Source organism: Priapulus caudatus, unplaced genomic scaffold, assembly GCF_000485595.1.
Source record: "Priapulus caudatus unplaced genomic scaffold, Priapulus_caudatus-5.0.1 Scaffold1101, whole genome shotgun sequence".
Lineage (NCBI taxonomy): Eukaryota > Metazoa > Priapulida > Priapulimorpha > Priapulimorphida > Priapulidae > Priapulus > Priapulus caudatus.
Genome location: NW_014578162.1, coordinates 55,918 through 68,947, shown reverse-complemented (window position 1 = coordinate 68,947; position 13,030 = coordinate 55,918). Strand labels below are relative to the sequence as shown.

General features: G+C 47.6%; 1 protein-coding gene across 3 annotated transcripts in view; it reads right to left on the bottom strand.

The window, feature by feature from the left end:
- The window catches only part of LOC106815373, a 31,205-nt gene that overhangs the window by 6,812 nt on the left and 11,363 nt on the right, over positions 1-13,030 (bottom strand). For all 3 annotated transcript variants that reach the window (XM_014819826.1, XM_014819828.1, XM_014819827.1), the window contains exon 4: positions 8,371-9,662. In XM_014819826.1, coding sequence (XP_014675312.1) covers positions 8,371-9,656 — 1,286 coding nt within the window. In that variant the 5' untranslated portion in view covers positions 9,657-9,662. The remainder of the gene's footprint in view (positions 1-8,370; positions 9,663-13,030) is intronic.

Genomic DNA, 13,030 nt, shown 5'->3' with positions numbered 1-13,030 from the left:
AGGCGAGGATGGCAGCGGAGTAGATGGCAGCGCAGCATCCCTGCGGTGCGCGTGTCTCTCCGGCGCATCTCTCTCACAGGCCATATTCCGAACAGCTTCATGCATCTGAGCAGAGGTCGCAGCGCGTCGTACAGGTTGTCTTCTTCCGCGGCCTCTGCATCCGTGAGGATCTCTTCGCCCTCTGTTTTCTCTTCAACGTTGACGACAGAGATTCTACGATGCATGATGTTATCCGTGCGTATGAAGGAATAAACGTTTATCGCGTGTTGCAATCTGCCCGAGTCGTTTACGAGCGATCGTACGATGCATGTGATACACACACGCGCCTATACTCAGCTTACACTCCCTGCAAGCGCCTCGTGGCACCATGAACAAACATATATCAAGCTATAGCCGTACACGCCCATGCCGTGGATCCATTTAGCAACTCGGGCTGACATTTTTATACCATCAGGTTTACACCGATGGAATACATAGTTGCTAATCAAGGCTTGCAAAGATTAGGTGACGGACAAAAGGGAAACAATAGAGAATGAAATGGAACAGAGAGTGCAGCACGTGGCATCGTATTAGCAAATATTGACCATTTTCCTCCGTTTTTCCCGAGAGTTCCGGGCACCATCCTCCCGGCAAGTCATAATATCGCTGCGGGGTCACAAGCGGGACGCTGCAGTGCTAAGAGTAGCCGTCGCACAGCCAGCTGCTTGGCCTGTCAGGTTTTCCCACCTGCGAATCCTCTAAGCCACACTACACTAGTAATGCTATATATTTGATACATATATTGCTAAATACACATGGCAGCACTTCTGGCAGTTGGTCACCATGCAATGTTGTGACTTAGAAAGCCAGACCACATCGTCTGTTGTGGCAGCAATATTTTGTAGCCTCGTGTGAATCAACGAAGCGAGCATCGAACAGATCAATTAGGGTAAGCAAAAAAACGTGAAAACCAAATGGTGTTGACAATATTAAGCCAATGCTGCCGGCTGCATTGTACTGTCACTGTTCCTTTCATGTATTCATATTGCTTTGTGCTTACCTAAAACAATTAATTCCTGCATAGCGGTTGCAGATTTAAACCGCCTTTAGCCGTGTTCCTAATGGTTCCATCCCACCAGCATTGTCAGTCATCATCAGGCTTACTTGACGATCGCGCATGCGCCACGAGGGCTTGCATCGAGTATGTTAGCTAAACGGTGCGTGTGTGTATCACAATGCAAGGCGTGACCGAGACGCGGCCGAGGCCAGCGAGAAACGCCGGCGCGCCTCCGTGAAACGATCAGGCAGATTTGCACAAGCGCGATACACAAGCGCGTTTGAGGTCCTTCACAGCATACGCCACGGATGACATCATGCATCGTAGAACTCTCTGTCGTCAACGGTTGAAGAGAAAACAGAGGGGCTGAGGAGATCCTGCACGGACGCAGGAGGCGGCGAACCGAAGACAACCTGGTAGTGCAGGCGCGCGACCAGTCTGCCTCAGATGCATGAAGGCTGTGCGGAATATGGCCCTGTGGAGAGAGATGCCGGCGGAGAGACACGAGCGACCGCAGGATGCTGCGGCTGCCATCTAGCTCGCTGCTCCTCACATATACAATTCTTCGTTTGTGCTTTACTAAATTACATTTTTTCTTCTTGACGCTTTCATTAAGGCACTTGGGAGCACATAGTTACCTTACAGTGCTTTTAACATCTCGACGTCGTGGTGCACGTCTGCATTAACATTTGTTTCTTATCTGACACAAAGAGCGACCTGGCGAACATTCCCGAGCTGGAATAAGGTGTTCTTTGCAGGAACGCGATAACTCACTGGACAGTAGCTACTCGTAAGTCGGCTAAAATCGGTTACGGGCAAGCAAGACGCTCCTCCATTTGACGGCCATCGCCCGGTAACCAGCATCATGTTGGCTGAGCAATACTGGCGTGCGCAGGCTTTTTCCTCACTATGACCAGCAATAGTCAGCGGCAATCGGGTGGAGTTACCGCGAAATTAGAACAGGCTAGCTGTCCGCTTGCGTCGCTTGCACGGAAATATTTATTGTTTTTCGTTTGGGCAATCTTCGCTCGGCTATACTTCTGCGTGTATTACTATATTATGCTGCCCATCTCGCTAATGGCTGTCTTGTGCGACGTTACTGAAGCGCCTAGAGTTCTCCAAAGTTAACGGCCATATCTCGACGATTCCGGTGGCGGAGGAGAGCGACAGGACAGTCGGTACGTGGGCCGAGGAACTTTCTGCGCAAGTGGATATCTGCCGACGAGTGAAATGCGGGCGCATACCAGTACCTCTGCACGCTAGTGGGCGCGGCAGCACCGACGCCATTCTGTTGGAGTCGGCTTCTCGCGGCCGCCTCTTTTCTCTTCTCTCTTTTGTCTTTTCTGGCAACCTGATGGCGTAATTGTTGTCCTCGCGGCGTTTTCGCTCTACATCACCATCCACACTGTAAATGAATACGGCAACTCACATCGAATGGCGTTGTTCGTGATTTTTAAGCGGCGCGTGTTACGTCGCGAGGATCGGTGTGATATCGACCGCAGAACCGTGGCGCTCAGGTGTAAAACTACAACCCTCCACCGCAGCGACCCAGGCTGACGGGAAATGGTAGGTCCGCCTCTCGGAAACATCTTAAATGACGCGAAAATGATTGCCATTGTATCAGAGTGGATAAAGAGAGTGGATACAAGAGAGTGAATAAAGGGGTGGAGAGAGATAAAGGGGGATAATGTGTCGCTTTATCCCACTCCTCGATTGTAACGGCGTTTAATTCGTCAATAGCACACTCAGAGCGTCAATTCAATAGCGTAGAGGATCGCAATGGTTAGCGTTGTTGTCAGGTGACTGGACGTTCCCGGAGGGTCCAAGTAAACCACGGAGCTTGAAGATGTGAACGTAGCTTCTTACAAAAAATCATGTAAGTGTCCCTGCACGTTTTCTACGAGAATCTCTTGTTCTTTTTTTTTTTTAGGGCTCACAGTCCGCTGATCAAAGCTATAAATAAACTGTTTGCTTGGCGCCGTCAAATGAACGAAAGATTGGAGGGTAGGCTTTCCTCATCCGAGCAGGCAATGCAAGTACCGTGATAGAGTTGGTACGCCGTGTCTCTCTAACACTTTCTCAAAACGAACGTCTATATAACAACGAAGCGTATAAAGAGGGAGCGTATAATATACTTCTTAAATACTTTTGATATAATGTATATGTTTACGAGAACAGCGTGCCAGTCTAGTGCTTGTAAGCACCAGTTCATCAAGTGACTGGCACTATTGTTAGTTGTGCTCATATCAAATAGCCGGTACTGGAATACTGTAACGTCCAATAACAACGTATATTTAGGCACCTTATTATGTTGGCGAATATTCTCTTTCAGGATGTTACTCCTCCATCATTGTGTTTTTATTTCAGATGCACATGTTTTGGCTGGGAGGGTTATCGGTAATGGAACCCCACTAAGATCTATCGGAACTCACTGCATACAAATGCTTCACTAATCAAAACCGGAGTTTTACTCTTCTTCAACGCGGTAGCGAGCGGATTATTTACGTGACTTTCTTCACGAGGAAACGAATTTAACAGTTTCCCGGGCTTGTTCGAATCAACACGATTGAAGTCATGGTTACAGCTTGTGCTTAAACCAGTTGGTAATTCAAGCGGCAAGTTAAAGTTTTACCCTGTTTTTTTCTAATCAGTGACTTTATGATAGTGACAGCGCGCAGACACGCGCGGCATAGATCACGGCCGGTCGGCCCGGTGGCACGTAGTGCATACTAGCGCCGACGTACCACTAAGCGAGTAGTTATTTTCGCAAGGCCACCGCTGACGGCTGTCAATTTCATTACCAACGTTTAGACCCTTTTCGACTCTTGACGACGTACTTTTATTCTATACTGCGTACATTTTCCCCCCGACCTGGTTTTTTCACCTGCAGCAAGAACGCAATTGAGCAGCAATGAAGATCTATGGCAATTAACGCACGTGGCAAAGATTTTTAACGGGAGGCTATTTTGAAGGCCTTCACGGGAGCGATTTCGGAGAGGTTGAAAAAGAGCGAAGTCGCTGCAGATCGCTCCCGTGTATTTTTTAACGCCTGCATAGGCATGTATGATGACAACAGGAGTGAATAATAATTATATATTAAAGCGTGCTGTCTGGGGGCCTACTACCCCCCTCCTCTCGACCCCTCAGTGTCTTGCCGCTGACGGGAAAGGACATCCCAGGTGCGCCCGGACAGCCGCGGCTAGCGAGGAGCTATCCCTCTACCCAAAGCAACGACTATGCAGCAGCATAGTGCCGCCACAGCAGGCATTAATCGTTCTTTAGCGTGCCAGTCACATGGACCTTGCAATACCTACTTTTCAGATGGGCGTAGTACTACCTTTCTTATAACTCTCCCTACATCGCCGCCGACGCCCGCCGGCCTCGCGTTGCCCCACGCAGCGGGTGCATTCGATGTATAAACCGGCGCCCGCGCCACAAAACCGCTAGATTACATTTCCAAAAGTTCCTTGCCGTCGGCGCCCATCCAGAGCCCCAGCTCGCCGCAGGAGATTCGTGACGTAAACAACACGCTAATGCGCGTTATAGAATAAACCAGTGCGTCGCTGCAGCGATGACGCGTGCCCGCGAATCAGGCGCGGTAAAACACGCTATCACTTCCATGAGTGCCTGCTCGTTATCCCAATGCAGATTGGAAGCGATTTTATCAGCGTCCATGGTACTAATCGATATTAATTATTATCTATCATTTACTCACCACCCTGATGACTAATCGATCCATACGGGCGGGGAATGGCAGCTAACATGCGCGGGATATTTATGATTCTTGTATTGTGGGTAGCTATCAGTGGAAAAATTCTGATTTAAATATATTGTGCGAATGTCTGAGAAAATATCTAAATCGGTCTTGGTAAACCCATCTGAGTTCCTTGAATTTACATTGTCGCATACAGTTAAGGTAGATATATGCAGATATATATATATATATGATCATATATATATTCTATATAATATATACGTAAGTATATATAAATATATTATTCGCCGCGGGCCCCCAAGCAGCGGGCCAGAGGGGCCCCGCGACCCCCCCGGCGCCCCGCGTTACTGACGGTCCTACTAAATCCAAGCGGCTGAATAACATACACACAAACATTTCTGCTTTGTATGTTTGACTGCCTGCAGATCTCTCCTTCTCCCTTCTCTCTCTCTCTCTACTCTCTCCTCTCCTCTCTCCTCTCCTCTCCTCCTCCGCCATCTCCTCTCCTTCTCTCGCCGCTCCTCTCTCCCCTCCTCAATCTTCCTCTGTGTCTCCTGCTGTCGCGTGTCTCGCCTGCGAGGCTGGTCGTCTCTGTGTCTCTGCTGTCTGCCCTACTCGACTGTTCTGCGTGTCCTCTGTGTCTCTGTGTCCTCTGTGCTCTCCTGTGTCTCTGTCGTCTCTGTGGGTCTCTGTGTCCTCTGTGTCTGCTGCTGTCTCCGTGCTCTCGCATGTGTCTCTGTGTCTCTGTGGTGCTTCTGGTGTCTCCTGTGTCTCTGTGTCTCTCGTGTGTCTTCGGTCTCTGTGGGTACTCTGTGTCCCTCTGTGTGCTCTCTGTGTCCTTGTGCTCTCTTGGTCTCTGTGTCTCTTGTGTCTACTCGTGTCTCTGTGTCTCTGTGTCTCTGGTGTCTGTGTCTGCTGTGTCTTCTGTGTCTCTGTGGTCTCTGGTGTTCTGTGTCTCTGTGTCTCTGTGTCCTCTGTGTCTCTGTGTCTCTGGTGTCTCTGTGAGTCTGCTGTGTCTCGTGTGTCTCTGGTGTCTCTGTGTTTCTGTGTCTCTCTGCTCTTGTGTCTCTGTGTCTCTGTGTCTCTGTGTCGTCTGTGGTCTTGTGTACCTCTGTGGTCTGTGTCTCTGTGTCCTGGTGTCTCTGTGTCTCTGTGTCCTCTGTGTCCTCTGTGTCTCTGTTGTCTCCTGTGTCTCTTCTGTGTCTCTGGTGTCTCTGTGTCTCTGTGTCTCTGTGCTCTGTGTCTCTGTGTCTCTGTGTCTGCTGTGTCTCTTGTCTCTTGTCTCTGTGTCCTCTGTTCATCTGTGTCTTGCTGTGTCTCCTGTGTCTCTGTGTTCTGTGTCTCTGTGTCTGCTGTGTCCTCTGTGTCTTCCTGTGTCTCTGTGTCTCTGTGGTCTTCTGGTGTTTCTTCCTCTTTTTCCGCCCGTTCTTCCTATCTCGTGTTTCCCCCTCTGTGTCTCGTGTCTCTTGTGTCTGTCTGTGTTCCTGTGTCTCTGTGTCTCTGTGTCTCTCTGTGTCTCTGGTGTCCTCTGTGTCTCTGTGTCTCGTGGTCTCTCTCTGTGTCTCTGTGTCTTCTTGTGTTCTCGTGTCTCTTGTGTCTCTGTTCTCTGGTGTCTCTGTGTCTCTGTGTCTCTGTGTCTCTGTGTCTCTGGTGTCCTGTGTCTCTGTGTCTGTGTGTCTCTGTGTCTCTGTGTCTCTGTGTCTTGTCTCGTGTTCTGTGTCTCTGTGTCTCTGTGTTCTCTGCTGTCTCCTGTGTGCTCTGTTGTCTCTGTGTCTCTGTGGTCTCTGTGTCTCTGTGGTCTCTGTGTCCCCCCCCCCCCCCTCTGTGCTTCTATGTGTCTCTCGGTCTCTGTGTCTCTGTGTCTCTGATGTCTCTGTGTCTCTGTGTCTCTGTGTCTCTGTGGTCTCTGTGTCTCCTCTGTGTCTCTGTGTCTCTGTGTCTCTGTGTCTCTGTGTCTCTGTTCTCCCTGTGTCTCTGGGGTCTCTCTGTGCTCTCTGTGTCTCTGTGTGTCTACTTGTCTTCTTGTGTCTCTGTGTCTCTCGCTCAAGTCCTCGTCACGCGGGTCTTCTCTCTCTCTTTCTGGTGATCTCTGTGTCTCTGTGCTTGTGTCTCCCACTCTGTGTCTCTGTGTCTCTGGTGCTCTAGTGTCTCTAGTGTCTCTGTGTCTCTGTGTCTGTGCTTCTGTGTCTCGCTGTGTCTCTGTGTCTGCTGCTGTCTCTGCTGTCCTCTCTGTGCTCTGCTGTCTCTCTGTCTCTCACCAGCTCCGGCCTCGCTCTCTCTGCTGTGTGTCCTGTTGTGCTCTCCCGCCTCCTCTCGTCGTCCGTTCATCTGGCTCTCTCTGTGTCCGTTCTCTGTGTCTGTCTCTGTGTCTCTCTGTGTCTCTGTGCTCTCTATTGTCTCCACTGCTGTGTCTTCTGGTCCCCTGTGTCTCTCTCTCTCTCTCATTCGTCGTCGCCCCAAAAGACGTAGTTCCGCAAATATTGGAATTTGTCCGCTTTGGTCGTCCGTTAGCGGGCTGCTTGAATTCCAGAGTGGGAAATGTCTTGATAGATGCAAAGAAATAGTGAAAGTGTCAATGACAACTGTAGCTCACACTCACACAATAGGACACAAATGAGTGAGTAAGAAGGAAGGTCAGTTTTAAATTGAGGCAATATGACGTACATTATAAAACGATTGCATCGTGTATAGATGATATCTCGCGAATAATTAATTTATAAACTAAAAATGAATCCAGCACAGTTGTGACCGTAGATGGCGCTATACCCGTTTGTATCGCTTTGAAATAAATCAGGTTATGCTGGGGTTGGCGCGGAGCATATTTTGGTCGAGAAACTCTTACTCTAATATCAGACGTTTTAATGCAGCGCAGGCTGTGGAGAGGAAATACCAATTACTTGCATTGAGAAGCTATGTCAGAGGTGAAATCTTCGTAAAAAACGACCCGACGAAGTGTGACACCACACTGTTTGTGTCTATATATATCCTTTAAATAATTGCCGAAACCCTACTATTTGCCATATTTTTTTTTACAATATCAAAACCCTTAGGCGCTTATTTCATCACAGAATACCAAAGAATGGAGCAAAATCCGTTAAGACCTGAACGTGACGTAATGGCAATTCCCGCCCCCGATTTTTTTGCCAAAGGAGATCTACCGACTTGATCCACTTCTCTCTCCATCTTCGTTATAGTCCCCAGGACTTTTGAAGATTAACACTTATGAGGTTATGAGGTTAATACAGTTGAGGAAGATAGTTTCTATCCACGTTTTAATATTCGGGTGAAAACTTTGTAGACGTTTTAGATCTATTATTTAGTGATATTTAGCGTTACCATCATCTGCTGTACGTTCTGACGCACGGGGTCAAGATATTTCCAGGCCATACGCTCTTCTTGTATGGTATCGTGCAAGGTTTTGTCGCATTCTCTTTGCCTATGTTGATAGCTACTGTTGCAGCTGTGTCTATAGTGATGCAGCAGCGCCATCCTTTCGTCAACTAAGCAGATCTTTTTGTAGCCAGGCTGCGCATGAAACGAAATGTGGTTGCCAGTAACAGCGTTGGCATTCGTATCGAATATACATTTAAGGAATGATGTGTGGATTCGAAGCACGTACATTGAGCGGTTAGTGTGCTGCATGACGTGAAGGTATTCGGGAATGTCATCGTGGTCCTGCTTGTGGAATTCATCGAGGAAGAAGCTCTGACGAAAGCAATACGAGGCGCACGGTAGAGCAAGCTGAAATTCTTCGTCAACCGGCCGGCCACGCGTAGCATCGTTAGATTCGGACCCTTGTTCCTTATCATAGTGGTCGGTGAGGTCAGGAAACATGGCCACGTGGCGTTCCGATGGTTCACCGCCAACCTCGACTTGACCTTCGAGCTCTCGTATTGCCCGCATAACGTCTGGATCTTGCAGGTCAAAGGTTACGCAAACGTCACTCAATTCGTCGAGCAACTCCGGCAACGTGTGATGCTGCAGTGGAAAGACGACCTCATCGACGTCAAGAATGGCAACGTAGTCGTACGCCAGGTGGCGGTAGAAACAGTCGTTGAGTATGACCTTCTCAAGGAATTGCGTCTGTCGGCTTGTTCTGCGGAGGAACGCGGTTCGATTCTCTCTGTCATTTGGCAGACGGCCAGGAAGGGTCGTGAAGACAAAATCGACAACGTCTTGCTGCTGATATTGCCTCAGAACCATCATGGTGATGTCGGTGACGTCATAAACGTAGGTGAATATTGCATCTACGCCCTGCGCTCGCTGTATTTCAATCCATTCTGCCAGACGCAGCGCTATGTCCTGTCTAGGGAAATTCATCGGTTTGACACACAGAGCGGTTTTGCCAGAAGGCACTGCTGTGTTTTTTACACTGTTTTCTTGTTGGTCTTGATCTTGCAGCTTCTCGGGTTGGCCGTATGACGTCACGTCGACGGCGTTTGTTATTGGATCGCAAAGATCAAACGCTAATGAAACGTGGGAAGGTGATATTTCCCGCCCGTCTGATATGGGACAGGAGTAGACGTAGGCAATGTGCGTGATACTGCCATCTTGAGTTAGTATCTCATTGGGTATCCACATCCTGAGTCGTGTTGCAGCGACCACATCGTGTCTGCCACCGCCGTACCACAGCACGCACGTCAACTTGCCAGCCGACAGCTTTACAGATTCCATGCCCATAATGCGGACGTAGTGAGGCTGGAATCTCCGATCTTCGTAGGCGCTTAGAATGAACAAGGAACCTTCCCCAATCTCCTGCCAGTAGTTGTTGTTCCACGTTATTTCGTTGGGCATTGGCGCGATGACGGAGCAAGTAAACAGGCTGGACTCTCGCACAGCTCCAGGAAACCACACGTAAGCGGTTAGCAGCAACGCCAAGCCGGCGGCTACGGCATTAATACTCATGGTAACCTGCACGAGAAAATTCACCAATTATTTCAATGCAACTTGAGATTGGAGTGTATACCTAAGAATATCGAATTCGCTATACCAAGATGCTGCAGAATATCAGGGCAGGATTTAGACATCTGGAGGCCCCTGGGCAGCCTTCAGTAGTTAACGTGTTCCTGTAACGTTTCTAAACCAACAACTAGTGCTAAAGAAAATCGACGTCGAGATGGATGACGTTAGATTTTAGATGTTTGTCTGCGGACGTGTGCTGAGCAATGTCACCATAAATAATAAAAGTAAAAAAAATTATGTCCACTTTTTCACAAAATGTAAGTGATTCTGTTCACTTTTTATGGTTAAGTTGCTGCATTATTCTTCCGTTTGTTGTCCTCTTGCTATTCCGTTTGATGTGAACAAACACTCGTGACTCATACATAGCCCATAGCAAGCATTTAATGTCGTGATCACTATAGCAAATCGCCCAGGTTTTTTCGATTTTTAACTAGTTGAGAAACAATCTTATCAAGTCAAAATTTGAGGATACATTTAGTCCTGTTAGTATACTTATTTTTCATGTAAAAAATTGCAACAACTTTTTTTACAAATATGCACCATAGAAAATTCGTGACGTCAATTTAGCACTATAGCAGGGTCTGCGTACTTTTCACCAGTATTGGGTACATACCTTATTCTCGCAGCACAACCTCACACAATCTCACTTCAGACTATACTGACAAGGTAACGTTTTTTCCTACCGTTGCTAGTTTTTATTCGATGCTGGCTTGTATTACATATTCATGCTGCCCATCTCGCTGATCGGCTGTCTGTGCGAGTTACTGACGCTATGGGTTCTCCAAGTTAACGGCAATTCTCGACGATATCGTGGCGGAGGAGAGCGACAGGACGTCGGTACTCGGCCGAGGAAGCTTTCCTCGCATGGATATTTGCAGACGAGTGATGCGGCGCCACCAGTACCTCTGCACGCTAGTGGCGCGCACCGACGCCATCTTTGGACCGCTTCTTCTGGCAACCTATGGCGTAACTGTTGTCCTGCAGTGCGTTTTCCTCTACATCACCACCCACACTGTAAAAATGATAGGCCTCACATCGATGGCGTTGTTCGTGATTTTAAGCGGCGCTTGTTACGTCGCGATATCAGTGTGATATACGCAGTCAGTCTAACCCTCGCAGCGACCAGGCTGACGAAAATGGTAGGTCCGCCTCTGGAACATCTTTAAATGACCGAAAATGATTGTCATTGTATCAGGAGTGGATAAAGGGAGTGGATAAAGAGAGTGAATAAAGGGGGTGGATAAAGGGGGATAATGTGTCCCTTTATCCACTCCTGATTGTATCGCGTTTAATTCGTCAATAGCACAGAGCGTCAATCATACGTAGAGGATCGCAACAGTCGAGCGTTGTTGTCATGGTGACTGGGATGTTCCCGGAGGGTCGCAAGTAAACACGCTTGAGATGTGAACGTACTTCTTACAAAATCATTGTAAGCGTCTGCACGTTTTCTACGAGAATCTCTTGTTCTTTTTTCAGGCTCACAGTCCGCTGTCAACTATAAATAACCTGGTATTGCTTACGCCGTCAAATGAAGAAAGATTGGAGGTAGGCTTCCCTCATCCACAGGCATGCAAGTACCGTGGATAGAGTGGTACCGTGTCTCTACACTTTCTCAAACGACGTCTATATAATCAAGAGCGTATAAAGAAGCGTATAATATACCTTCTTAATACGCTCTTGATATAATGTATATATGTTTAAAGACAGCGTGCCAGTCTAGTGCTTGTACCATTCATCACGTGACTGACACTATTTTTGCTCATATCAAATACTGGAATACGTAACGTCATACACTCTATTTTACACCTTATATGTTGCAATATTCTCTTAGGATTGTTTTCTTCCATTTGTGTTTTATTTCAGATGCACATGTTTGGCGCAAGGTTATCGGTAATGGAACCCACAAGTCTATCGGACTCACTGCATACAACTGCTTCACTATCAACCGGAGTTTACTCTTAACGGTACGAGCGAATTATTACGTGACATCTTCACGAGGAACCGAATTTTACATTTCCCGTTGTTTCGAATCAAACACGATGAAGTCATTTACAGCTTGTGCTTAAAACCAGTTGTAATTAACGCAAGTTAAAGTTTACCTGTTGTTTTTCTATCAGTGCCTTTGATAGTACAGCGACATAGATCACGCACGTGATGGCATATAGCCGAGTACCACTAAGCGAGTAGTATTTTCGCAACCTGACGCTGTCAATTTCATTACCTTCTAGATCTTCGGACTCTTGACGGCGTACTTTATTCTACTCGTACAATTTTTCCCCGACCCTGGTTTTTCACCTGCAGCAAACGGCATTGCAGCAGCATGAAGATCTATGGCAATTAACCCTGGGCAAAGATTTTACGGGAGCTATTTTGAGCCTCACGGGAGCGATTTCGGAGGTTTGAATCGCTCATCGCTCATCGCTCCCGTGTATTTTTTACCCTGCATGGCATGTATGACGACAACAGGAGTGAATAATAATCGATATTCGATATTATTATTATCTATCATTACTCCCCCCTGATGACAATCATATACGGCAGGAATGGCAGCTACATCGCGGGATATTTATGATTCTTGTATTTGGTACTATCAGTGAAAAATTCTGATTTAAATATATGTGCGAATGTCTGAGAAAATATCTAAAGGTCTTGAAACCATTGAGTCTTGATAACATTTCGCATACAGTTAAGTATATATCAACATATATATATATATAGATATCAAAGGTGAATAAACAACAAACATTTGTTTGTTATGTTGATCGGCGTGCATGTCTTTCTCTGTCTCTCTCTCTCTCTCTCTCTCCTCTCTCTCCTCTCTCTCTCCTCTCTCTCTCTCTCGCCGCCCCCTCTCTCTCTCTCTCTCTCTCTCTCTCTCTCTCTCTCTCTCCTCGGTCTCTCTGCGCTCTCTCTCCTCTCTCTCAGCCCTCTCTCTCCCTTCGTCTCTTCTCTCTCTCTCTCTTCTTCTCTCTCTCTCTGTCTCTCTCGCTCGCTCTCTCGTCTCTCTCTCGCTCTCTCTCTGCTCCTCTCTCTCTCGTCTCTCTCTCCAACCTCCTCTCTCTCTCTCTCTCGTCTTCCTCTCTCTCATCTCTCATGCTTCGGTCGTCTCTCTACATCTCTCTCTCTCTCTCTTCTCTTCTCTCTCTCTCTCTCCTCGTCTCTCTCTCTCTCGTCCTCTCTCTCTCTTCTCATCTCTCTCTTCTCTTTCTCTTCTCTTTGTTTTCCTTCTCTCCTCTCATCCTTCTCTCTGGGCTTCCTCTCTCTCGCCTCCTTTCTCTCTCATCCTCTTGGTCTCTCTCTCTCTCTCTCCTCTCTCG